The sequence below is a fragment of the Dendropsophus ebraccatus genome, chromosome 4, assembly GCF_027789765.1.
Source record: "Dendropsophus ebraccatus isolate aDenEbr1 chromosome 4, aDenEbr1.pat, whole genome shotgun sequence".
Lineage (NCBI taxonomy): Eukaryota > Metazoa > Chordata > Amphibia > Anura > Hylidae > Dendropsophus > Dendropsophus ebraccatus.
The window spans coordinates 29,845,161-29,871,885 of record NC_091457.1 but is presented as its reverse complement, the minus strand read 5'-3'; the positions used below and the strand labels follow the sequence as shown (position 1 = coordinate 29,871,885).

The window sequence follows — 26,725 nt, the reverse complement described above, 5'->3', positions numbered from 1 at the left end:
AGCATCTCTGCCCACAGCTTTATAGCAGACAGTTGATTACCGGTGGTTTAAGTTGGATGCGGCCCTAGGGAGTCCTGGAAAATATGGATACAGCCTATGGCCTATTGTTGTATCCATGTTTTTCAGGCAGCCTGCATCCAGTGGTAATCAAATGTTGCACGCGCAAGATTCGTTCATATCTCGTTTTTTTTTTCATCCAGAAACAAGCTACGTCTCTGGCAGAAGGTCCATGGTCTATAATGGTGATATCCTGTGGTTGTTGAGTTGTAGGCCCGTGCAATTGACTACAATTACTGTGTTAATGTAGTAGCAAACCAATTGCACATCAGGCCATGTGTGTGGGTGGCAACACAAGACGGCAATGGAGCCCAAACGTTAATGTTTCTTTACCTTTTCTTTATTACAGTTTAGAACATAATAGTCACATACTTCCTACAGAAATAGCGGATCAAATATACAGAATATTCTATGATAAATAGGAAACAAGCAATAGCTGTATTATTTAAAAAAAAAAAAGACATTGGGGGACAATTCTCAGACGAATTGGACGAGTTTTTAATAGAGACTTTCATTGTGCTAGAAGGTGTTTTGATACATTCCCCCACTTACTTACATCAACACAATTAGGATTCTCCTTCTGAGTAGATTTATTTTTACATTTCTAAAAATATAAAGATCTCTAGGTTTTATTTATACGATACAGATATAGTGTTAGCACCTTATCAATGCCACTTGTATCTCTTTCACACAAAAATGTTATCTCTTCCGATAAAGTACAAAATATGTAAAGCTGCACCATTTTACCGACACAATACAGAGTGCAAATTGAAACTTTTTATATATGTGCCTGACTGCTACTTACCATTATACTTCAATAACCTTTCTGTTTCTGAATTTATTATACATCATATAGGTAGCAAAAAATACATTCATGAAGTCCAGATTCTTTTATGTCTAATAAAAAGAACAATTGTCTTAGGCTGAGATCCTTTGATTCTGTATAATTCCTTTGGTTGACGGATATAGCTCTGTAGAAGTCATCTTATCAGCCAGCCACTAGGCCTTCACTGACTGGCATGTTGATGTGTGCTGTCAGCAATGGTGTACTTTTTCCCTCTCTCAGGACAAAAACCTAAGGGTAAAAAGGAATGATTAATAATATATATACAGTATATGTGTATATATATATATATATATATATATATATATATATATATATATATATATATATACACACACACATACACACACTGCATGTAAACGATAGACATGGATTGAGGAACAGCTCAAGTTCCAACACAAAATGACGTACTGGGCTTCATTAACATGTATAAAAACATTATACAAGAATACAAACAAGAATAGGCTCCTCCATTAAAGGGGTTATCCAGCGCAACAAAAACATGGCCACTTTTCCCCCTCTCTTGTCTCCAGTTTAGGTGTTGTTTGCAATTAAGCTCCATTTACTTCAATGGAACGGAGATTGAAACCCCACCCAATCTGGAGACAAGGGAGGGGGGAAAGTGGCCATGTTTTGTAGCGCTGGATAACTCCTTTAACAGGGAATGATTCTTCAATATGGCCCCAAATAACCTTTTGTTTCAACTACAAAGGGCTCAGTTTCTAAGTAATAACCTCTAACAAAATTAGATATAGCTTTTTATGTAATATTTGTAAGCCCTCGCAGGCAGGGCCCTATCTCTCTTTCTCTATATATAACAGTCTGTCATTTACTGTTTTATGGTCATTGTACTTATGTTTTTTTATGATTTTTATTTTAACCCCTTATCATGTGTTCACCTTTCTGAAGGAGTAAAAAGAAATGATGATGATAATAATAATAATAATAATAATAATAATAATAATAATAATAATGATTGATGCTAGTTGGCTTCTATAAAGCCTCACTTTAAAAATTTGTTTGAGAAAAAAAGAAGAGTGCAGAACTTTATTCAGCAGCATGCAGAGATAAGTAAAAGAATAGCTGTTTGACTGGCAGCATTGTGGTTAACTGTGTCATGGAAGCCATCTAAAACGCAAGAATCCATAGGTTACACTACTAGCTGTATTCAGAGAACATTATAAGGCTAATATCCAGGTACTGCAGCCACTCCTATAACCCTGTTATTACAGTCATAATAGACTGTAAGGTATGCTGCTATAGAGGACACAAGCCACGCTTACATACAAGTCACATTTACCTTAATTATATCAGAGATCCCTTTGTCAGTACAGCAATCCACAAACGTCTCAATAGGATAGTTTAAGCCAGGGACCAGCAACGGAACCTAAGAAAGAATGAAAAAAATCATGACCATTCTGGGGGAAAAAGGACTGAAAAAAAACCTACTATAATTAACTTCTTCCCTGCAGCATTTTGATGGAGCGCTGGTCTAATGTGCAGCACTTCCAGTGTCAGGGTTGGCACATGGAACTGCCTGCTCACTGTAATATCAGTATATTATTAAAGAGTCACTGTCGTATTTTTTTTTTTTTGCAGAAATCAATAGTCCAGGCGATTTTAAGAAACTTTGTAATTGGGTTTATTAGCCAAATCTGCCATTATCTGCATGTAAAAAGCCTTTTCCCAGGTCCCCCCCTCCTTCCTCTTTTTCATCCACTCTGAAAAATCTGAAAATTGTGACTTGTTGCAGGAGTCGTCCCCTGTCTGCTCTAGGGAGAGGGGAGGGGGGAGGAGGAAGGAGGGAGTTAGCCGGCAGCAGAAAGCAGATAACAGAGGATTACAGGCACAGAGCTGGGTGACAGCTGTAATCTGAGCTCAGACAGGTCACTGGTGACTGTCACAGGAGATATCCCGTGAGGGATTTGTAGATTAACTCTTTGTTGTCCTGTTTTGGTCTTTTCTTTAGCTCTCTCCATAGGAGAACAATGAAGACAGGGGGGAGAGCTTCAAACTGCTTTTTCATGATAAAAATGCATTTTTCGGATAATAAACCCAATTACAAAGTTTCTTAAAATCGCCTGGACTATTGATTTCTGCAAAAAAAAAATTTCACGACAGTGACACTTTAAATTCAATTCCTGTATAATATTGCCTTATCAGAGGGACATCGCTGCAACCACTGATTGCAACCTGACAGGCAATTTGATGTGCCAACTCTGAGACAAGGACTCAATCAGAACAGAAGGGGGTGGAGTGGGGTATAAGTATAGTACATTCTTAATATGGAGCTGCTGGAATGAGCGAAGGCATCTACTAGAGATGAGCAACTTTACAGTAATAACAAAGCTGATTAGCATGCTGCCTTCTAACCGACTGCCGCTTCGTACTGCTTCTCCCCGGGTGCTAGGAAAGGCTGCATCCAGTCCTGGGAAACTTCTCCCAATTTCCCAGGACTTGATCCAGCTTTTTCCAGCACCCTGGGGAAGCAACAGGGAGCGGCACTGAGTTAAAAGGCAGCTGGCTGATGAGCTGAAGTGCTTTGCTTTGGTATTACTGTAATTTCGCTCATCTTTGGTATCTGCCCTTGACCTGCGTCATTTATATGGAATTAGTGATCACTCCTATATGGAGTAAAGATGCACCAGAGTCAGTCAACATACAGACACATAATAGTCAAGCAGCAGTGTTGCAGCATATCATATGTAAAATATATTAGGTCACAGCTAAAAATATGTTACGTAAATTCTTTAAAGGGGTACTCTCATCTAAAACTGTTAGAGCATACCCACAGGATATGCCATAAATGTCTGATAGATGTTGGACCCACTTGAAGGACTTGTACTTATCCCTGTCTGGCCTTGTTGAGGTGGCCTGGATTCCAAAAACTGGACAGGGCACTGTTGTTCGCCGTCTATGCAAGTCTCATAGATGTGAGGGTGGTGTGGTGCTCTCCCCATCATGGAGGCACCCCGTGGCAACAGGCTAGAGATATCTGGCTATACCGTGTTTTAAAACTCGCAACCGATGCTCCATGGACTCTTGTTTTGCATATTTAAATTTTTGGGGGCATCAGTGGAGACTCTTAATTGAGTACTTCATTGGAATTTTTTCACTGATCTCCTTGAGTTCAGTGATTACTGTGTTTTGTAAGTCTCACAGATGGGAAGATGGATATTGAAAGCAGCTCTCTGGCTCCACCTTTTGGAGATAGAATTCCCTTCAAAGCAAAGCAAATACAAAGGTGCAGGTCTTTCTTTTGTAGTTTTTCTCTGAGCTGGTTTCATTTATGGTTTTGCCTAAAAATACTGATAAAATTCTCCACTTGAACCTAGCCTTACAGAAAACGACATTGACCCATCTCTGTTACATACACAAACAACAAATAAGCATAGATTGCAGACCACCATTTACTTCTCAGAGAAGATAATCATCGATGGCCATGACCCAGTCTGCACTTTCCCAATAGCTGGTCCAGCACATTTCTGGTGACATGTCAGAGAAATTGCCTAAGGAGAGAACATTCACATTAGAGACCAGTCAGGCAAAGTAACATAAGGCTTTGAGGTACCTTAAAGAATGCCGGTCTGAGCTGGTAAAGTTGTTCATCATATAGGAAACTAATCAGTAGCTGCATAGAAGGTCGATTGACAGATGTGTTCTGTAAATTCAGGATGAGCTTAAACCGGGGACCAATTCCCTGTACCTGAAGAGAGGAAACAATAACTAAACTAACATATAAACCGATGTTCATATAAACCGATGAAAAAGGCAAAAAGCTTGCAAAACTGGGAGATAAGACAAAAACATCTAGACAGATACACTTAGGGGGAAGTTTATCAAACTGGTGTAAAGTAGAATTGTCTTAGTTACCCCTAGTAACCAATCAGATTCCACCTTTCATTTTTCAAAGAATAGGTCAGGAATGAAAAGTGGAATCTGATTGGTTGCTTGGGGCAACTAAGACAATTCTACTTTACACCAGTTTGATAAATCTCCCCCTTAGTTTTTTTCTTTTAACAGATGAACAGACTGGCACTAGGCAAGTACAAAAACAGAAGAGTAAGGCCTCATTCACACTTCCGCATAATTTGCCTGCGGAGCACTATACATGGTGTGGTCTGCAATTACAGATTACACTACAGACGTGTAAATGTGGCCTAAGACACATGTAACTTAATAAACAGAGGGTTTTTATGAGCAACACCACTTTAGAATTATTTAGGGTTATATAGCAACTCTAACCATGACTGCAAAGTACTATGTACTCACAGAAGCATTTAGGGTAAGTGGTTCCTGCATCGTTGAGGATACTGGGGTTAGGCTGGCATCCAAGGCCTTAACATAGGCTCGGGCAGCATTAAGACGGAGGCGGTATAGATCCATTTGGAATACACGGTGCATTGCTGGGAAAAATAGGTGCGGTTAATTAAAAAAAAAACAACAACATTGTTATATTCCTATCTGAACAAATTCTGTACATGGCACAGTTAATCTTACCCACAGCATTCTCTCTCTCACGAAGAGTCTGGTCAACATAAAGTTTGGTTTTCTTGGGTACATTGAGCTTAATGCTTTGTCCAGTTGGAGGACCAGGAGTTGTATCCTTATCTTCAAAGTGAGCCGTCCTCTTCAATATCTTAATAATAAGCCCTCCTCCTACAAATACGATAAAAAGATTTCAGGCAAAGGAGACAAAGGGAGATGTATGTCACAAAAGAGAACAGACTGTTATGGCAGATGGGTCATATCTTACCTCTTGTGGTCATAATCAATGTATCATCTTCCCTTCCATACCTTCCAAAGCAAAGACTGGTCACCACGTCCTGTGAGACAAACACAATGTTAGCACCGACTACCTGTGCACCCTATTGTGCTCGGAGCACTAAGGATGAAGACAAGTCTCTTCCCTTCATCCTCAGCTCTGTTTCTGTCCAGCTTGTAGTCTGCATCTAGTAAGGTCATTTGGAGCACTGGCAGCGGGGCTACCACCTCCAGAATACTGATCCGCCCTGGCCAGCCCACTCTTTCAAAGGATTATCAGTGGAACGGGCCGGATCAATGCTTTAGGGGCTGAAACCCTGCCCCCAGTGCTTCAAACCAAGCCGCAGCTCCGACTCCAACTCTGACTCTTGAATTTTATCAGGACCAACTCCGACTCCCGACTGCTGCTCCTTCATAAATGGCCAGTCAGATACCAGGGGGGTTATTTATCACACTGGCTCAGCAGCTTCTCCCTAATGTCCTACATGATCCTGCGGCGACTTCTGAGGAAATGAGGAATGATATAAAGCAGCTTCTCCTGTGTGCGCAGCGGATGCAACTAGTCTCCAGCCTCTTTGTCCTGAACTACTCACAACTAGACTAGAAGGAGCATGTGGTCTTTTCCTGCAGACAATCTTCTATGTTTCTAACTTAATATTCACCATACACATAGAAATACTGCTAACAATGCCAGATCCCTGTGATATAGAGGGGATCACACACAGTAATATAGAGGGGTCACTGTGGGTGTGGGGGTACGCCAAAGCACACACACAGCCTGCTGCAGCCATAGCGCGCACATACACACATACACACACACACACAGCTGCAGCCATAGAACACTGAAGAAAAACACCACATTGAGGACAGAGGTTACTGCTACACTACTTATGTCTTCTCCTCCTCCTCTATATTGCACAGGATATCTCCATATTACACTGCTGCGCATATACAGTCATCCAGCATCCAGGAAGAGAACAGCACAGATCTCCCCCCACACAATGGACTCTTCCAGCTCAGAAACAAACTGCCAAATAGCGACCGACAACTTTTCCTCGACTACCTTTATCTAATAGGGCCAGTGTCCTATTAGAATGTTGCTCATAATATTTATTGATGAGTAAAACTTATAACATTCATATCAAAACTCAATTTTTAATTGTTCTAGGATTTTTTTTAAAGCTGGAGTCGGAGTCGGTACATTTTTTCCGACTCCGACTCCAGCCAAAACTAGCTCCGACTCCGACTCCACAACCCTGCTTCAAGCGGCATTACTAGATACTGAATTAAACCAATTATGCCAAATCACCAGATATATGTAAACCCAGCCTAGCACAATAAGTGTTACTGGCTATAAACTCAATAAAATCCTATATATGAGACCAAATACACAAGATTGCCTGATATTACATGGAAATACTAAGACTTACACTGTGCAGTATAAAGAAAAGAAGAGATCCCAGAGATAGTCAGTATTCATTAACCATCTAACAAATGTTTGTTCCTCTTTCCCAGTTTTACATCCCTTAATAGAATATGAATTATACTACGATACCCCTAAAGCAACTTTTTTATTTCATGATACAAGGATGCAGACAGAACAGGGTGGACCCAAACTGAACAGACCCCCAACTCACAGGGGTTGATATGACACTCAGCAGATTCTTGTCTCTGTACAGATGCACTTCCAGATTCTTTAATCCCACCAGAACAGCTTGGATGCTACGTGACTTTTGTTCCAATAAAGCCATTGTCATAACAGAGGCGGGCAGAGTAACTGTCCAAAGCCGCTTTCCCTGTCACAAGAAAGAATATGCTAATGTTATATCCATACACAGTATAAATATAGCAGTACTGTACAGTACAGAATATGGGGTAGGGTCTGGTATGCTCACCTTTTGAGAGTATCCAAGCAGCGTCTCCTGAGAGGTCCCAATGATGATATTCTTCTGGACACGAACCATTCCTACCACTTGAGTACTCAGCTCTATGCAATATTTAGGCCGCTTTGAATCTCTGGAAAAAAGTAATATGGCTGTTTTTGTTTTTTTTTCTTCTTCTTCACAAAACTACTCACTGCTACACCTATGGATCCAAACATTTTAGCTCAGGGACTGACTATGGTAATTTATACAATACGTATAGTGCAGTGCACTTTATTTAATCAATGCATCTCTACTGAAAATAGAGGTGGGAGGTGTCTATCCACTGGGAACCCCACCGGATTAGTTTTTAAATGGTTAATTTTAACGTACAGAAAAACACTTTAAGAATACGTTCAAACGTACCGGATCCGCAGCAGATTTCATCTAAATAACTGAACGCAGCATCAAAACTGCACCATCAAATATGCTGCAGATCTGCTGCGGATCCTGTACGTGTGAACGCACCCTTATAAAAAGGGATCTGTTTGCAATGCATTAGTTTTTCTTTTAATACATAAAACGGATACGTCCATTCATTCTCTATGGGGTTTCTGAACACTGCTGAGCTCACGCACCTATCTACGACATACCGGATAAAAGAGATGATGGTGGGTGGAGGCATACTGGAGGAGAGAGGGTTAAATGTTTTTGCATGTGTTATAGTAACAATACATAAAGGGAACTGATCCATATTGGAAGGTTCAACAGAATAATAGATGTGTAAACTGCTAGATGGGCTTACTAACATCTGTGTTTATAGTGAATGTAGTGTTAAAGCCATTTCCTTTTCTTCCTCCAGGTTAAGTGTTCATCCTTTTAGTGACAGGATCCTATTCTGACCTCTCTCCATGTGGTCACAAATACAAGCTACAAGTTACAAGATCGGCACAATACATTTATACACCTAAATGAGTGTTTTTACCTGCGGAGTATATATACATTACCATTACGGCATGCAACAGTAATGCGGTATTCAATATCATACTGTCCATTTACATCCAGGAGAGACGGGACACTGGGAAGACTGACCTGTAAGAATGACTACTATTATAGTCACAGTTTTATTATAGTCACAGTTTTATTAAGGCTTTATGCAGTAATAACATAAGTGAAGATCCATCATCACATAACTCTTATTTGATTTATCAATACCGCACATATCTAGACTTTATTGACATTGCATTTGTACCTTTCTTTTGGAGGTAAACACTGTGAGAATTTGCTGATCTATACAATATATATATATATATATATATATATATATATATATATATATATATATATAAAATGGTATTCATTGCCTGGATTTCTTTTTTTTAGTCATTAGAACCAGATAATGAATTTTGATCTGTTTCTATTTTATTTGTTTAGATTATAAGGACAGCAATCTTATCTGATCTGTTTTTAACAGCATTTAGTTATATGCTTTACAGCAAGCCCCATGGACAAAAATTACAATAGACAAGACCTGTCCCACTGGCATGAATGGGAAACATCGCTGGGTATAATATGTGACCTTTGATGAGGTCATTCCACAGGGAGGGGGGAACTGAGCTGTGAGCTTCATCTACTGTCTTCTCTATCTACTGGTGTCCTCTTTCACTGTAATGCTGTACAAATCACTTTCCAGAAGTCTCCTCCTTATCATCATATGAAGTCTCAGCTTAGTTTTAGGCGTAATGGCGAGAATGAAACTGCAAGATTTCCCGAGTCATATAAAACAAAGATAATAAAATGGTAATTTACAAAACAAATTACCAACAATTCATAGGCACATGTCAAAAGCTTTGATCGATTAGGGTTTCACCAATCAGAACCAGTGAGCATGTTGCACTTCCCTGCTGTCAGTCATCTTCACCCAGTGGCCCAATAAACTTATAATGGAGCTGCCTGGACAAAGATTACTGCAAGCTGGGGAACGCAATTTGCTACTGCACGCTTCTCCTATCTCATTCTCCCGATTAGCAAGATCCGACTGATGACAGCTTTTGACATAAGGTAATTTTCTGATAACACATTGCCTTTACACTGAATTTGTGTATGTAGTTTAAGTAGTCAGTTCGTGAGAGCAGGAGAACCTACTGAGTTGTATTTGATCATGCATCTCAAATGTTCTAAGAACTGTAGCTCAGTGTGGTGAAAGATGTTCCCTATTGTATTTGAAACAATAGCTATGCAGGCATCCTGAAAACAGTGTTTGTCTTTGATTAAGCAGCATCAGCTTCACACGACCTCATTGTTCACACTATTAATTTCCATAAGAAAGTCTTTGTAGAGATCAGTAGGTAACTGGAAATCTCTCACATATGTGCTTCATTCCAATTAAAGGGGTACTCCGGCGGGGGGGAATTTTTTTCCTGGGATCGGGGATGAGGTGGCTGAGGGAAACAACGTCCACCCACCTCCCCGGTTCCAGCGGCTGGTCCCGCACTGCGGTGCTCTGGTCCCCGGCCACTTCCTGGGGTCTGACGCGGGCCCGAGATGTGACGTCTCAGGTCCGCTCAGCCAGTCAGTGACGGAGGCGGGATTCGTTTCAAGTATCGTCTCGGGCCCGCGTCAGACACCAGGAAGCAGCCGGAGACCAGGGACCGGAGCGCCGCGATGCGGGACCCGCCGCTGAAACCAGGGAGGTAAGTGGACGTCGTTTCCCTCAGCCACCTCATCCCAGGTCCCAGGAAAAAAAAATGCCCCCCACCCCCGACCGGAGGACCCCTTTAAGTTAGTTTACAGCTGTGTTTAAAAACATAAAACAAAATGCACTTTGCGCCATCCTAACATAGTGTAGCTTACTATGCTCCCCATTTATTCACGATGGTCATTCTGCCCCTGAAATAAAGATCAATGGTATGATAATCGAAAAGAAACAGCCATAAAAGAGCCTCACCCGGGTCAAAATAGTAAATGCTTCTGGATCCAGTATGAATATTTCTCCACTTTCTGTCCCTATGACAAGGCAGCATACAGCATCTTCATCTGCCATGTTCTTCTTCAGAGTCCCCATACATGTGATAACAGTCTATAACATAAATTGGAGATCTGTTTTTCCATAAATGCATTTATAAATTAACATGACAACAGACCTGCTAGGTAGCAGTGATAATCAGCCTTTGTTACATGCCTATGGACAACCCCTTTAAAAATGTTTCTTGTTGCATTCCCCCCTCTGCCTCTCCAATGCTATGCCCAATCTACTAGAAGAAGTGACTGCATGGCCAAGTGATGTAACCTTTTAATCTGGTATTATGTATATGCATTTGGTGGGTTTGTAAGGTAGATGTAATGTAATTGGGTGGGGGTGGAAACAAAAAACAGGTCCCACCAAGATTTGAACTCGGATCGCTGGATTCAGAGTCCAGAGTGCTAACCATTACACCATGGAACCTTATACGTACCCAGAAAGACAACACTGCTGTGCACTGTGCCTCCAAAAACGTGACTGACACCATCGCACTTAAAAATACTGTTAATGTGCCCATACACCTTAGATTAAAATTGATGAAAGTGGATGATTTCAGACAAAGCGATCGACAGTGGAAATTTATTAGCACACACACATTGTTGTAGCCAACAAGTCGTCTAAAAAGAAAGTAGGGTAAGAATACGTTCAAACGTACCGGATCCGCAGCAGATTTCAGTTGTGTTCAATTATTTAGTCAAAACTGCTTTGGATCTGTACCATCAAATCTGCTGTGGATCCTGTACAGGTAAAGCTACTCTAAATGGGATAAAATGTCAATGGTTTTCCTGGCATTTCCAGAATGGAAGTGCTCTCTATTTAACAACATACAAGGTTCCATGGTGTAATGGTTAGCACTCTGGACTCTGAATCCAGCGATCCGAGTTCAAATCTCGGTGGGACCTTAAGGTTTTTTTTTTCCTTTATTTAAATTCTAAACCAAAAGGTGATCTCAAAATTAAAGGATAGAAAAAGTGTTATTTAAATGATGTTAGGTTCTTCTTTGAAACAAAAGTATTTTGAGGAGAGGAACTTATTTAAAAGAAAAATGATTTGCCTCCCCGTCGGGGAATCGAACCCCGGTCTCCCGCGTGACAGGCGGGGATACTTACCACTATACTAACGAGGATTGGCTGATAGAGAAGTGGGTACCACTCAATGGGAAAGCAATAGTTTATATACCCTAGAAAATATACTTACATATTAAGGGTGCGTGCACACTACGGAATTGTAGCTTATGACCCGCGGCGTATTCCGACGCTCGTCCCCGCACGCGGCGGCGCGCTTTTCTGCCCGTGCCATAGACACTATTCTGTGCACGGGCGGATTCCGCGTTTCGTCTAAAGAATTGACATGTCAATTCTTTCAGCGGAATGCGGAATCCGCCCGTGCACAGAATAGTGTCTATGGCACGGGCGGAAATGCGTGCCGCCGCATGCGCGGACGAGCGACGGAATACGTCGCGGGTTATACGCGGCAATTCCATAGTGTGCACGCACCCTTAAAGGACAACTCCGGCGGGACCCCCCGCCCCCAAAAAAAAAACACAGACACCATACTCACCATCCCTCCGGTGACGATCGCTACTCCATTCGCCCGCCGTCCGCCTCACCGTCACCTGCGTCCGCTGTCCAGCGATGTATCCTGCTTCCGGGTCCATGAGAGAGAAAAGGCTGCCAGTGCGCTTGCGCACCGGCAGCCTTTTCATTGGCTGGAGCGCATCACATGGCTTCCAGCAAGCTCAGCCAATCAGGGCTGAGCAAGCTGGAAGCCATGTGATGCGCTCCAGCCAATGAAAAGGCTGCTGGTGCGCATGTGCACCAGCAGCCTTTTCTCTCCCATTCACTCTCAATGAAGACGCCGAAGAGGAAGAAGACCCGGACCGCCCCCCAGCTCTGACGTCACTCGACACCAGAGAAGAGGACCGTGAAGACCGTAATAGGTAATGTATATATTCTTTAACTTCCGGGGTCGGGGGTCGGAAAGTGGGGGAAGGGGGTATTTAACCACATTACAAAGTTATATAACTTTGTAATGTGTGTTAAATAAGCCAAAAAATTTTTTCGCCGGAGTTGTCCTTTAAAGGGGTTATCCAGTGCTACAAAAACATGGCCACTTTCTTTCAGAGACTCTTGTCTCTAGTTCAGGTGTGGTTTGCAATTAAGCTCCATTCACTTCAATGGAACTGAGCAGCAAAACCCCAAGCTGGAGACAAGAGTGGTGCTGTCTCTGGAAGAAAGTGGCCATGTTTTTGTAGCGCTGGATAACCCCTTTAATATTTTCAATTGAATGCAAAGCCAGGAATGAATTTGGCTTTGTATTAAATACCTCCAATTTAGCTCTTAAGGCTGGGTTTACACTACGTTTTTGCAATCTGTTTTAAAACATCCGTTTTCTGCAAAAAACGGATGGAAAAAACGCATGCGTGTGTGCGTTTTGATGCGTTTTTCTATTGACTACCATTAACAAAAACAAAAATGTAGTCAACCTCATTTTTGTGTCCGTTAAAAAGAAAAGGATCAGTTTTGATCCATTTTTTTCATGGAATTCAATGGAAAAAACTGATGCACACACATGCATCCTTTTTTTTCCAGCCGTTTTTCATCTGTTTTTTTTTTTCCGCAAAAAAACGGATTGCAAAAATGTAGTGTGAACCCAGCCTGATTTGTAAATTACGTCTATTTAATCTCTTGTCTTTTTGTACTTATTAGCTGCTGTATGCCCTACAGTAAGTGGTGTTTTCTTTCCAATCTAACACAGTGCTCTGTGCTGCCACCTTCGTCTGTGAAAAGGACCAGAAACGGTCCAAAGCAGTAGCAAATGCCCATAGAAAACCTCCCCTGCTTCGGACAGTTCCTGTCACAGACAGAGGTAGCAGCACAGAGCACTGTGTGGAAAGAATACATCACTTCCTGTAGGACATACAGATAGATACTTCTGGATGATAAGGTCTTTGGTCCAATGAATCTCTATGGCAGATGGAAGGCTTTGTGAAGACCTCCAGGGCTGCCATGGATGCCTTTTACACTCTCCTTTTCTAATCAAAACTATAAAACATAGAAGAATAAATAAAAACACAGATATTAGTTAAACATGGCAGCCACTACATTCTTGCAGTGGAATCAAAATCCACAGCGGGAATGGAGAGCCAAAGACTATAGTGGTACTGAGTATTGCAGCAGATTTTATGGCAAAACATGCAACATAACATCCGCTGTGAACTTAAATGTGTGAATGCACCCTTAAACAGCTTATATCTGTGTGGGTGTGCTGGGGACTGGCAAGGATAAAGACCACTTTCCTGGGCATATGTCAAGACTAGAGATGAGCGAACCTCGAGCATGCTCGAGTCTATCCGAACCAGAGTATTCGGCATAGGGGGGGGGCTGCTGAAGTTGGATAAAGCTCTTAAGCTGTCTGGAAAACATTAATACATGGATATGTTTTCAACATAGCCTTTGGGCTTTATCCAAGTTCAGCAGCCTCTGCTATGCTGAATGCTCGGGTTCAGATAGACTCGAGCATGCCCGAGGTTCGCTCATCTCTAGTCAAGAGTTTTGATATGTCAGGGTCTGTGTGTTTAGATCCCCATTACTTGTTAGAGGCCTTTAATCCCAGGTTCTCTGTATAGCTGCAGTGTTTTTCCTGGGTCTATCTATCAATCAGTGGGGAACCAAAGCTCCAGACCCCACTTCTGACATGTCTCAAACGCTATTTAAGTGACAAGGCCCATTTAACCCCCAATGGTTATTTTGATTGGTGTGGAATGTGGAGCAACGGATCTTGAATGCAGTTTCTCATTGGGTTTCATGGGATCCGCTTTACCATTACATATTGCTGTGCTTTACATTTTCCATAAATTCTACTCTTCTCTCATTCTGTAAGGGCCCTTTTACACAGAAAGATTATCTGACAGTTTATCTGCCAAAGATTTGAAGCCAAAACCAGGAACAGACTATAAACAGAGATCAGGTCTAAACAGAGATCAGGTCATAAAGGAAAGACTGAGATTTCTCTTCTTTTCAAATCCAGTCCTGGCTTTGGCTTCAAATCTTTGGCAGATAATCTTTCTGTGTAAAAGGGCCCTAAGGGCCCTATTCCACGGGACGATTATCGTTTGGATAATCGTTAACGATTAACGATCTCAAACGACCGCTATTGCGAAAGACCTGAAAACGTTCACTCATTTCCATGGAACGATAATCGTTACTTATGATCGTAATTGCGATCGTTTCTCTTCGCTATTTATTCGCTATTGCGTTCGTATCTATTGAGAACGACCGAACGATGTCTTATTCAATGCGAACGATTTGCGAACGAGCAACGATAAAAATAGGTCCAGGTCTTATTAAACGATCAACGATTTCTCGTTCGGTCGTTAATCGTTAACTGCATTTCAACCGAACGATTATCGTTCAGATTCGAACGATTTAACGATAATCTGAACGATAATCGTCCCGTGGAATAGGGCCCTTATTCTTACAGAACAGATTTACTTACAGACGTTTATTTGGACATTTAAGTACAGTACAAGGATTTAACTATTTAACTCACCTGCCTTTTCAGAGGTAACTGCTTATATGTGTTCACATATGCCTCCATCTGCTGTTGCTCTAGCATAAGGAACCTGAAGAAGAGCAATGAGAGTTGTGGTGAATAGTGGGTAGTTTTGGTCTATTGGCTTATGATGAGCACATAGGCCCAGATTTATTAATCAAGCTCCAGTCTATGTCGGCATTTTCTACTCCACAGGTGAAATGTCATCTCAACTACAGCAATGGATAGGGGTACCAGTAAACATACGTGCTCCTCCAGTATGGACTGGATACATACCTAAGTGACCTGACTGACAGAGGAATCTCTGCTTTATCTCTGTAAGGAGGAAAAACAATACTATGAACATTATGCACACATCACATTCATATGGCTGTCAGCATGAGAAAAATCAATCCTCCTTTCTGTAGCCATGACACCTGACATGATTTCTCTGGGACCAATCTTATACGTGTCCAGGAAATTATGACATACATCTAAAATAATGAAACTCAATTTTTACATCTACATTGGTGTAAAAACAAAAAAACAAAACACTGTATATATTACAATGGCAAGATGACAGCGCTGGCTATACTCAATAGCAATGAATGGGCAATGCAGTGAAAGCCATCACCTCACTATGAGAGGGTAAATGAGGGAGCAATCTACTGTTGGATTGCCAGCACCAAGACATGCAACTAACACATCTATCTATCTATCTATCTATCTATCTATCTATCTATCTATCATGTAATATATAAGGCCATGTTCATTTTATGTTTACAGATTAGATACAATTATAAGGGAGGTGCCTCAAAGCAAAGAAAGTATAATCAGATGTGTACCACATAGATATATGTAAAGGAGAACAAATATGTTGTTTTTAAGTAAAGAAGCTTACATGCCTCAACCATTTTTCTTCCCCATGGATCTTCTCACTGCCTGGTTTCCTCTATGAACTGTGATCTTGCCTTTAATACTCAACTAATATCTGGAAGGATGATATGACACGGACAGACATGGCTTCCTACCTGATCCCATCCAGCATCTCTTTCAGCGTCATGGGGTCAATTTTGTCCTATGATTGCAAGAATATACATTTTAGTCATTAATTGTGCAAAATAGTTTGTAATTCCATCTGTAATTACACGCAGTGTACTGTGGTTCTGTAAATAGCTGAAGTAACATTTCTCATTGAAAAGAGCGTCAAAAGGAATGTGGTGTTTTAATGGCCATGCAAGCTCTAATGGGAAGAAATATGCAAAGTAGCCATCTGCTAAAAGAAAGTTCTCTGGTGCCACCTATTGAATCAGAATCACTGTTAGTTGGGCCTCTCTGCTAGCCACCCTGCACCCTGCACTGTACTGGCAATGGGCAAGCATCCTGAAACAGCGTGATGGAAAATCACTGCCCGAACCCTTTGTTCCTGGAGAAATAAGCCACAGTCAGAGCAGTCTGGCTGTGGTTTAAAGTGACTCTGTACCCACAATCTGACCCCCCCAAACCCCTTGTACCTTCGGATAGCTGCTTTTAATCCAAGATCTGTCCTGCAGTCCGTTTGGCAGGTGATGCAGTTATTGTGCTAAAAAACAACTTTTAAACTGGCAGCCCCGTGCCCTACGGGAGTATCTGTGCCCTAACTTTGCACCACCCCTTAGTCCCTCCTCCTTACCCTCTTCATCATTAGGAATGCCACTGGAACATTTTCTCCATGCTGAACATTGCACAGGTGCCTTAACGATCCAGCCCATGTGCCGGGCTGCCACAGGTGGGGAATAGTAGGCAAACTGCCTGGAGCATTCCTAATGATGAGGAGGGTGGAGAGAAGAGGCAGAGAGGGTGTGCCAGCCTAATGCATACACAATCTAGGCCACTCCCGTAGGGCACGGGGCTGCCAGTTTAAAGAGGACCGGCACGGGGGGTGACAGGCTCCAGACCACCCGTTACAGCCCCCTATACTCACCTGATCCCGCCGGGTCCCGCTTCCTGATCCGGTCGGGTCACGAAGATATGAGCGCCCAAAGCCCGGCGCTCACAGGAGTGTCCGACGCTCATAGAGAATGATTGGGGAGTCTGATGCTCCGCCATTCTCTATGGGCGTCGGACTCTCCTGTGAGCGCGTCGGGCTTCGGGCGCTCATATCTCCGTGACCCGACCGGATCAGGAAGCGGGACCCGGCGGGATCAGGTGAGTATAGGGGGCTGTAACGGGGGTCGGGAGCCTGTCACCCCGGCACGGGGGTGACAGGTCTCCTTTAAAAGTTATTTTTTAGCTGCATCACCTGCCAGACGGGCCGCAGGACAGATCTTGGATTAAAAGCAGCTACCTGAAGGTACAAGCGGTTTTGGGGGGGGGTCAGATTGTGGGTACAGAGTCACTTTAAAGGAGTATTCTCATGTCAGCTAATAGAGTTATACTTGCAGGACTTGTCAAGTTAAATATTTTTTGCAAAACATTTATTTCACAAACTTTTCTCCCCTCCCATTGTCTAGGTTACAGACCAACACACTTAAAAGCAAATCCACTGCCATACTCAGTACATGGCCCTGCATTCTGTAGTGAATGTAGCGATGGTTAAGAACTCAACTGCTGTGGGTTAAAAACATAAATAAAACAGACAAATGTAACAGGCTCCCGCCTTGACCGCTGACTGGCTGAGCGGTCCTGACATGTCACAACCCGGGTCCCCTCTCTAACCAGAAAGCGGCCGGGCAACCGGAGTGATGGTACGTGGCATCAGCACTAGAGCCGGGGAGGTGAAAGCACTTGCAAAAGTGCCAGGAAGGCTGAAAGAAATAAAGTTGTCCTTGGAGGAAAGTTATCCTCTACTCACAGGATATAGGATAACTGGCAGAACGTTAGGGCTCAGTGCTCAACCATGTTCATGATTGGCGTGCTGGTCATGCATGTGACACTATTCATTTGGAGGAAAGCAGTGCTATTCATTTAGAGGAAAACTGACCTCTATTCTCAATGACACTTTAGTATTTAGGTCCTTCCACACCTAAGTGCTCTTTGATAAACTTCCATTCATTCACCATACCTCTTTAGCTTGATCCCACACTTCTTTCTCCAGAGGGTTAACCTCAAGTGCTGGCAAAGTGAATTTGAAGTAAGGTCTCAAATTCTTGTAGACATAAATGAATGGACCAGAGGCCACAGCTACAGCCGGCGTACGCGGTTCATTCTGATCCATCAGGAAGGCTGCAACGCCAGTTGGCATGTCAAGTAACGCATTCTCAGACATGAGGCTTGTGCCCTTATAGACTTTCAGTTTCATGTTATATGGCCCACTGCCAATATCACCAGCCACCATCTGTAGATAAAGACATGGATCAGTTAAAGAAACATGCCAAACTAAGTCACAAGAGATGTATAATATCTCAGCTTGAAAAACGTACCTTGAAATCACCATCTCCATTTAAATCGGCAAGAGCTTGGGGGAAGGAAGAATATAGGTGAATTATTAATTCAATACCAAGAAAAGTGTAATTCATGACAGTGCTTCATGAAGCTATGGTGGAAAAATGGAACCTGCTCCCACAGCATTGGATTCTTGGTTTACAATTCGTCCGATACTTGTTATTATCTTTTTTTAGCCTCCTTCTCCCAGTTCTGAGCTGCTGCTTTCTGCTGAAGACGCAGAAAAAGGGTTTAAGTTGCTGGTGACCTCACTGTGATTAACCCTCCGGACATAACAGGGCAGAGACAGCCGGCCAGGGATACCGTTTAGATGAGTAGTCTCGGAAGGGATCAAAGCGGAGACGGAGCGAACAGTTCAGTTTTCTGTGTCTTCAGCACAAAGCAACAGGCTCAGAACTGGGAAAGGGACACTGAAAACATAATAACAAGTATAAAATGAATTTTAGTCTCCAGGAGGGGGGTGATTCAACATATATTCCTTTAAAGCTGCACAGTCATTAAAAACAACTTAACAGTACAATACTTTGACAGAGGCATCAATATCTAACATATTTGTAATTTACTTTATTTAGAAATGGTCCGATTGCCTGTCCACACTTTCTGTATTTCATCCAAGCCCTGCAGTTGTCATAGAGTGAAGAACATTTATTGACAGCAGGCAGAGAAGCAAAAACAGTGACACCTAGTGACTAGTGTTAGAGCTTTCAATTACACACAGAAAACTTTTTTTTTATTTTTATTTTTTTAATAAAGTGAATTAAATGCTAGATACGTCTGTCAAGATATGCAAAATCATTTTTAAGGACAGTGCCCACTTAAAATGCTTTCACAGGAGTGTGTTTTGCATCTGTATTCCTTTCATTTATTCCCAAACTGAGATTAACATGTGATAAAATATGAAAATAGATCTTTGCATCTGATAACAAAACAGAAATGTAAGAGATGCTAAAATAGTCTGTTTCCTTCAAGCGACTGAAGCATCCTTGCTAATAATAGGCAGCTATTCTAATCTGTTTCTAATCCTTGTAATCTACTTACTCCATGCAGATTAACCCTTCGCAATGTACATCCAACATCTACATTATCTACGCTATGCCATATCACATCCATTTACATCATGTTACATTTTATAAAAATAGAACAATAAAGAGATCACAGCTAAAATTGTAATACTTCAAGGAATCCTGAAACCCAAAGCAAAAACCTGTAATGTGGCCTCTAGTACTACATTGTTCAACATTAAAATTGCAACACCAAGAAGCAAAAGTTGGAATTATGGTGGTATGAGCGCCACCCGCAGAAATATATACACTGACATCCCTTGGCACGCAATCAATGAGGTTATTTATGGTTGTCTGAGGGATGTTCTGCCACGCTGAATACACTTGGATGCACAGATTACCAAAATCCACTGCTGACAGCTCCATTTGTAGGTGCCGACCAATGATGCTGATTAGGGCTATGTTCACACTATGGCCGTACTTTTGGCGCGGTGAAACTATGCCTGTTTCTTTATGGGATCCTGGCCGGAGCGTATACAAATCGTATACGCTCCGGCCGGGATCCCATACGGGGCCGCAAATAACTGACATGTCAGTTTTCTGCGGACGGAATTCAGTAAATTGCAGCCGTAGGAAACCCTGTCAGTTCACACAGTAAAGCGAGCGGCTCCGGCTGCTCGCTTCACTGTGCGCTATGGGAAGCTCTGACGCGGGCGCGTGCTGATACGGCCGCGATGAGACGGGCACAGACCGCCCGTTCCATGACCCGGCCGGTCTGATACGTAGTGTGAACATAGCCCAGAGATGAGAAAGCTAGCCGAAAGTCTGGGTTAGCATTTTACTCAAGGTGCCTGAAGAAGGTGGATGGAGTCCAAAGACTGCCTGGAAAACATGCTTTCAGCCATCAAACTTTCAGCATGTTTGCTCATCTCTAATCACCACTCTTGCTGTCATTCTGGTTCATCTCCCAACCACTGTGACCAGAGGTGTAACTAGAAATGGCTGGCCCCTATAGCAAACTTTTGATTGACTTGTGAGTTGGAGCACTGAAAAGGGAGTGACTGGGCTCTTGGGGCCAGAGGCACAGTGCTGCCTGCGGCCACAAGGGTGAGTGCTTGCAGTTGAAGGGACATTTGGAGCATGCTGAAAGCCTGCTCAGCCACCAGGTGCTGCAAATGACGACAGCTCAGGGGGACCAGTGTGTTGCTGGGGTCTGGAGCCGGACAGTGGGCCCCTGCTGTGGCTGTTACAGAGGTAGTTACGCTCCTGGCTGGGACACACAATGCTGAACAGTGCTGACGTGTTGCCCTATACACAGAGCAATCTGCTGGAGTGATAAGGTCTCAGAAGATTCTGTTCCTCTCAGTTTGCGACCAGTGGCGATAACTGGAACATCAATGAAAAGGAGGCACCACACAATCGTACTGTACTGATATAATCCAATTGGTGAAGATTCATGTGGCTGAAAAGTTTCTTCCAATCTGGTATACCATTGAAGCCCCTCATACAGGCCGCAGACTGGAGCCAAGTGCTTGAAAGTGTGATCATTTGCCAATCCTTGTATGAGCTTACAGCTTTTCCTTCTTCTTGTTGCAATTTCAATGCCAAGAAGTGTATATAGTACTGGACTCCTCGTATGAGGCACAAGGATGTTGTGGGCTCCGGGGTGCTACAACCTCTCTACTGCTTATACCAATAGCTTTGGTCTGGTAGGCTTATAACAGGGACAAAGATCGTGCCTCCCTGGCCTGTATTCATGCTGGTGACCTATACCTTGTATTATAATAACCTGTGCTCCCATAGATGGTTTACTTACTGAGACAGGAGGAGAATGTATTTAGACCGGCAACAGGATCATAGTGAGCGTCCAGCCATTTGGAGGACTCACTAAATAGAGATACAGAAGAGAAAAATTGTAATGACAACAATGAGCCTGAATTCCATATATTGCTGTTACAGAGGTAGTTACGCTCCTGGCTGGGACACACAATGCTGAACAGTGCTGACGTGTTGCCCTATACACAGAGCAATCTGCTGGAGTGATAAGGTCTCAGAAGATTCTGTTCCTCTCAGTTTGCGACCAGTGGCGATAACTGGAACATCAATGAAAAGGAGGCACCACACAATCGTACTGTACTGATATAATCCAATTGGTGAAGATTCATGTGGCTGAAAAGTTTCTTCCAATCTGGTATACCATTGAAGCCCCTCATACAGGCCGCAGACTGGAGCCAAGTGCTTGAAAGTGTGATCATTTGCCAATCCTTGTATGAGCTTACAGCTTTTCCTTCTTCTTGTTGCAATTTCAATGCCAAGAAGTGTATATAGTACTGGACTCCTCGTATGAGGCACAAGGATGTTGTGGGCTCCGGGGTGCTACAACCTCTCTACTGCTTATACCAATAGCTTTGGTCTGGTAGGCTTATAACAGGGACAAAGATCGTGCCTCCCTGGCCTGTATTCATGCTGGTGACCTATACCTTGTATTATAATAACCTGTGCTCCCATAGATGGTTTACTTACTGAGACAGGAGGAGAATGTATTTAGACCGGCAACAGGATCATAGTGAGCGTCCAGCCATTTGGAGGACTCACTAAATAGAGATACAGAAGAGAAAAATTGTAATGACAACAATGAGCCTGAATTCCATATATTACAGTGTATTTATGGGATGAAATACATCAATAAACCTGACTCATTACTGAAATGGGCTCTATATAGTAAGAAGTTGGTGCTCCCGCCAATTAGTTGTACCATTAATTGTGTAGTGACAGTTTGATGCAGCTCAGCTCCCATTGAAGTGAATGGATTGGCAGTGCACATGCTTAACCACTGCTCCATTCCCAGTCTCTAGGACATCCAAAAGTATGCATGCAAGCCCCATAGAGAACCAATGGAATGGTGGCTGAGAATGTGCACCAGTAATCCATTTACCTGGGGGATGCAGGCCTTCTGTTTTCAGATTTAGTGGGGGCCTCACTGATCAGCTAGTTATTATGTATAATGTGAATTGGCGCAACAAGTTCAGATGTTTGGCCTCCACTTTATTCAGTCTATGGGATTACCAATGATAGCCTTAGTTGTGTATGGAAGCCCCATAGACAGTGAATGCAGCAGTTGGCTATGATGTGCGCTGCCGATCTATTTACTGACTGGAGAAGGGACCTCGGTTTTTGGGATCACAGGGGATCCCAGTGGATGGACTGCCAAGGATCAGCTACTTATTACACGGATAGGTCATGAGCGAACTTGTCCAACTTGAACGCATGGAATTTAACTTCCGGTGGCTGAAGAAAGTAGATACAACCATATGGAGTCCTGGAAAACATGGATACAGCCATAGGCTTTCCTTGCAGCCTCATGACTGCATCCATCTTCATCAGCCCCCGGGAGTCGATTGCCGAGCGTTCAGGTTAGGCAGAACCCAAATGTTTGGACAGTTCGCTCATCACTAGTCATAGCTTTTAATCTTTGGATAACTCCTTTAACAGACATGAAGTACAGTGGTACCTTGGTTTAAGAGTAACTTGGTTTAAGAGCGTTTTGGTTTAAGAGCTCACATTTTTTCAAAATTGTGACTTGGTTTAAGAGCATTGCTTTGGTTTAATAGCTCCCTGTACTGGGTGGGAGCGCGAGTGGAGGAGGGGCATGGTCTGCATAGCGGGGTCTAAAGCACTGTACTCTGACCCAGGAAGTCTCCCTCACCTTCCAAATCATGGCAGATCCACTTCAGGCTGGGGCTTGCATCAGAGGACAGGACTGTGGAGGTAATCTCTACATAGCTGTAACTTCTCTCTCCCCAGACAGAGAGTTCTGCATGTATGTGCCCACATCTGCCCTGCTCATTCCTTAAAGGGGTAGTGCGGTGCTAAAAAATTATTCACAAAATAACACACATTACAAAGTTATACAACTTTGTAATGAATGTCATGTATGTGAATGGCCCCCTTCCCGTGTTCCCCGACCCCCGCCCGTGTACCCGAAGTGTGGTGCGCTATACATACCTGATCCGTGTCGACCGACCCTGTCTGTAATCTTGTCAAAGACGTCATCTTCGGGAGGCCAGCCGACCCGCTCCTGCCGTCCCTCATGCCTGCCCCCCTCTGCTGCGTCATCAGCTGCTCAGCCACGATTGGCTGAGCATAACTGTGCTCAGCCAATCGCTGCTGAGCACAGTTATGACGTGGCAGAGGGTGGACGGCAGGAGCGGGTTGGCCGGCCTCCCGAAGATGACATCTTTGACAAGATTACAGAAGGGGTCGGTCGACACTGATCAGGTATGTATAGCGCACCACACTTCCGGGTACACGGGCGGGGGGCGGGGAACACGGGAAGGGGGCCATTCACATACATAACACACATTACAAAGTTGTATAACTTTGTAATGTGTGTTATTTTGTGAATAATTTCTTAGCGCCGCACTACCCCTTTAATGCTCCCTGCAGTCTCTGTCCGCCCTTGTGTTTCCCATCCTCTCCATTACTATACAGTAATTTATAATATGACATATTCTGCTGTTTCTGAATGTTTGTTTCATTTGTTTTACATGTTATTCAGAATAATAAATCATTATATTTGGGGTGCGGAACCAATTGTCTGCATTTCTATTTCTTAGGGAAAATGTGCTTTGGTTTAAGAGTGGATTTGGATTACAAGCGCGGTCCCGGAACGAATTATGCTCGTAATCCAAGGCACCACTGTATTATCTTTCAGCTATAGAGCTTGGTATTCCACTAAACCACAGATGGGGAACCTTCGGCCCTCCAGCTGTTGCAAAACTACAGCTCTCATCATGCCTGGACAGGCAAAGCGTGGGGAAAGGGGCCATTCACTTCAATAACACACATTACAATGTTGTATAACTTTGTAATGTGTGTAATTTAGTGAATAATGCTTTACACCGCACTAACCCTTTAAATTACTAAGACCTGATCAGCATAAAACGTGCCAAACATTACTCTGCACCTCATTTTGCAAGACTCAGAATTTACTGTGTGAACAGAGCCAAAGAGTATGCAGTAAGCAGTCCCTGTACAAGGCTCTCCCCTCCTGCACCTCTGCTGGTCCCACATCCTCTACCAGACACAGACACCATCTCTCCGGTCACATGTGGAGCTCTCACCCCTCCCGGCTGCTGTCCGATGAGGATGACATGGCGACCTCCCCCCGGCTCTTTTCCAGCTCAGCTCTCACTCCTCATCGCTACGTGTCAGGCAACGCTGCGGCTTTTCTCCCTTATAGGCCGCTTTGCTGTTGCCGAGGCAACAGGCACGTAAAGCTCCTAATTTGTCACCGCCCATTGGACAGCTGTGATTGGATGACAGACATGACGCAATGCCTCTGCTTTCTCTCTTTTTTTTTTTTTTTTTTTTTAAGAAGAAGCTTTATTTAAATGAAAAAAATTAGGCAAACAATTATGAGAAGGCCAGGATTACACTGTGCTGCAGAGGAAAATCTGCAAAGCAGCCGCTGTGATTATTACATTTACTATCCAGCAAACACATAAGGCCGGGTTAACATACTCTGGTGTAAGGCAAGGGTCAGGGTAATCCAGAAGGGGCTATATTATAAAACCAGCCTAAAGTTTTGATGAGTCATAATGCAGCAGTTCTATTGTCCAGGAGATGGAACTCACCAGCAGATCATGTGATATAGAGCACTTATTATATTTATAGTCAGCCCTGTCTATGTGTGACCAGGGTAATTGGGGGGGGGAGGCTGCACCTACCACTTTAAGCACCTGAATGAGCACTTATAGTTAAGCCATGCACTGACAGAGCGAGGGGCCATAGACTCCCTGCACTGACAGACACTCTTGTGGCTGGAAATAGTGTTTTGCCAGTGGTTACCAGAAGCCGCTCTCACCTCAGAGATCCAGGTAGTGGACGGGAGCGTATACTGGCTTTCCCAACAACTAACCCGCTGTAATGTACAGTAGCAGTGTAATACAGCAACCAACCAAACCCCACAATGCAGGGTGTCATGCACTGCAGGTTTTACCCCAGTATGCCAGCTATTATTGCAGGTTTCACTGCAATTACAACTGGTGCCCAGCAACTACATCAGGTGTCTTATTTTCCATTTACCTCTCTCATATCTCTCTAACTACCTATCTATCTATCCATCTATCTATCCCCCATCTAATGTAAGAGCAGCGCTAACAGCAAAGTGGCCATGTTTAGTTGTGGCAGCATAACCATGACAGAGGCCGTATGTAATACAGTCACTGACGTTACTGAGCCATGTAGGACGTGGAGGTGGTGGGCAAAGAAGTTCTGGCGGATTCCGTCGCTCGTACCCACTGGCGGCCACATGCATCTCCAGACACCATAGACACCATTCTATGCACAGGCAGATTCCGCTATCCACCGAAATAACTGACAGGTCTATTCTTTCGGCGGAATCAGCCCGGCCATAGAATGGTGTCTACAACATGAGTAAAAACACGCAAGGCCATGAGCGGGTACGAGTGACTGAATCCGCCGGAACTTATTCGTGCGGATTTCGTAGTGTGATACCACCCAAAGTGTAGATCAATGCTTCTGAAACTGTGAGGCACCCCCCTAGTAGCTGGGGAGGCAGTTCTCACAATAGTGACTATAAGCTGCAGTCCTTTACCTGGCTGCAACAATCTCAGGTTTAGCAACAATGACTAATTTTGTACTCATTTTAATGTTATACAGAGTTTAGGAGACAAATCATGGGTAGATTGTGCAATAGTTTTATATTTTTTGTATAGATTTCCACCACAAATGGTTAGGCCCTGGCATCCTCTTGGTCAGTCTGGTCAGGCCCCAGCCCCCCTCTTGGTAAATCTGCTTCAGCCCCTTTAACCTAGTCCCAACCTTCCTGAGAGGTGGTGCTGGATTTTTAAGGGAGACAGATATGGCAGCCAGATCTCTCACATCCGCTGTAGTATATGTATAGTCTATTTTTCTTTGGTTGTCTGTAAATCAGATAAAATGTACAAATTCTTTAACTATGCTATGTTAGTATTACCCTAGAAGCCCAGGGAACTCTCCAGCCATGACTCCCTTAGGGTGCCCTCACACATCCTTTTTGTGTGTTTTTCAGGCAGTGTATTTTTCAGCCAGCCGGGTCCATACTGCGTTTTTCCTATGCATTTATTGTGAAACTTTTATGCTAAAAACAGATGCAAATCGTTCGGCTGATTGTTGGTCTAGGTTTGGACCTAAAATCGTTGGGCGCCAACCGCGC

At 43.3% G+C, this 26,725-nt stretch overlaps 1 protein-coding gene and 3 non-coding genes across 4 annotated transcripts; 1 reads left to right on the top strand and 3 right to left on the bottom strand.

Moving 5' to 3' along the window:
- Nucleotides 1–379: 379 nt before the first annotated feature.
- On the bottom strand, nucleotides 380–24,794 carry BBS1 (Bardet-Biedl syndrome 1). Its single transcript, XM_069965398.1, has 17 exons — nucleotides 24,630–24,794; nucleotides 22,030–22,100; nucleotides 18,484–18,518; nucleotides 18,126–18,398; nucleotides 16,114–16,160; nucleotides 15,380–15,418; nucleotides 15,101–15,173; nucleotides 10,475–10,606; nucleotides 8,513–8,619; nucleotides 7,561–7,681; nucleotides 7,303–7,461; nucleotides 5,658–5,727; nucleotides 5,402–5,560; nucleotides 5,174–5,307; nucleotides 4,473–4,607; nucleotides 2,202–2,288; nucleotides 380–1,132 (listed from the first exon to the last, which is right to left on the bottom strand). Exons 1-17 carry the CDS (start codon nucleotides 24,659–24,661, stop codon nucleotides 1,046–1,048), a joined length of 1,761 nt encoding a protein of 586 aa, XP_069821499.1. The 5' UTR covers nucleotides 24,662–24,794; the 3' UTR covers nucleotides 380–1,045.
- On the bottom strand, nucleotides 10,901–10,972 carry TRNAQ-CUG (transfer RNA glutamine (anticodon CUG)). The gene has a single exon. It is a non-coding gene; the product is annotated as a tRNA-Gln (tRNA).
- Nucleotides 11,380–11,451, top strand: TRNAQ-CUG (transfer RNA glutamine (anticodon CUG)). Its single transcript has one exon. It is a non-coding gene; the product is annotated as a tRNA-Gln (tRNA).
- TRNAD-GUC (transfer RNA aspartic acid (anticodon GUC)) lies at nucleotides 11,604–11,675 on the bottom strand. Its single transcript has one exon. It is a non-coding gene; the product is annotated as a tRNA-Asp (tRNA).
- Nucleotides 24,795–26,725: the final 1,931 nt, after the last annotated feature.

What these genes read in the sequence shown, in the direction of transcription:
- BBS1 (XM_069965398.1), bottom strand. Translation starts at nt 24,661, where the DNA reads ATGTCATCCTCATCGGACAGCAGCCGGGAGGG. An exon ending in TCGGACAGCAGCCGGGAGGG is followed by an intron (nt 22,101 to 24,629) that starts GTGAGAGCTCCA and finishes ATCTCTATTTAG; the next exon opens with TGAGTCCTCCAAATGGCTGG. An exon ending in TGCTTGGATACTCTCAAAAG is followed by an intron (nt 7,462 to 7,560) that starts GTGAGCATACCA and finishes TTCTTGTGACAG; the next exon opens with GGAAAGCGGCTTTGGACAGT.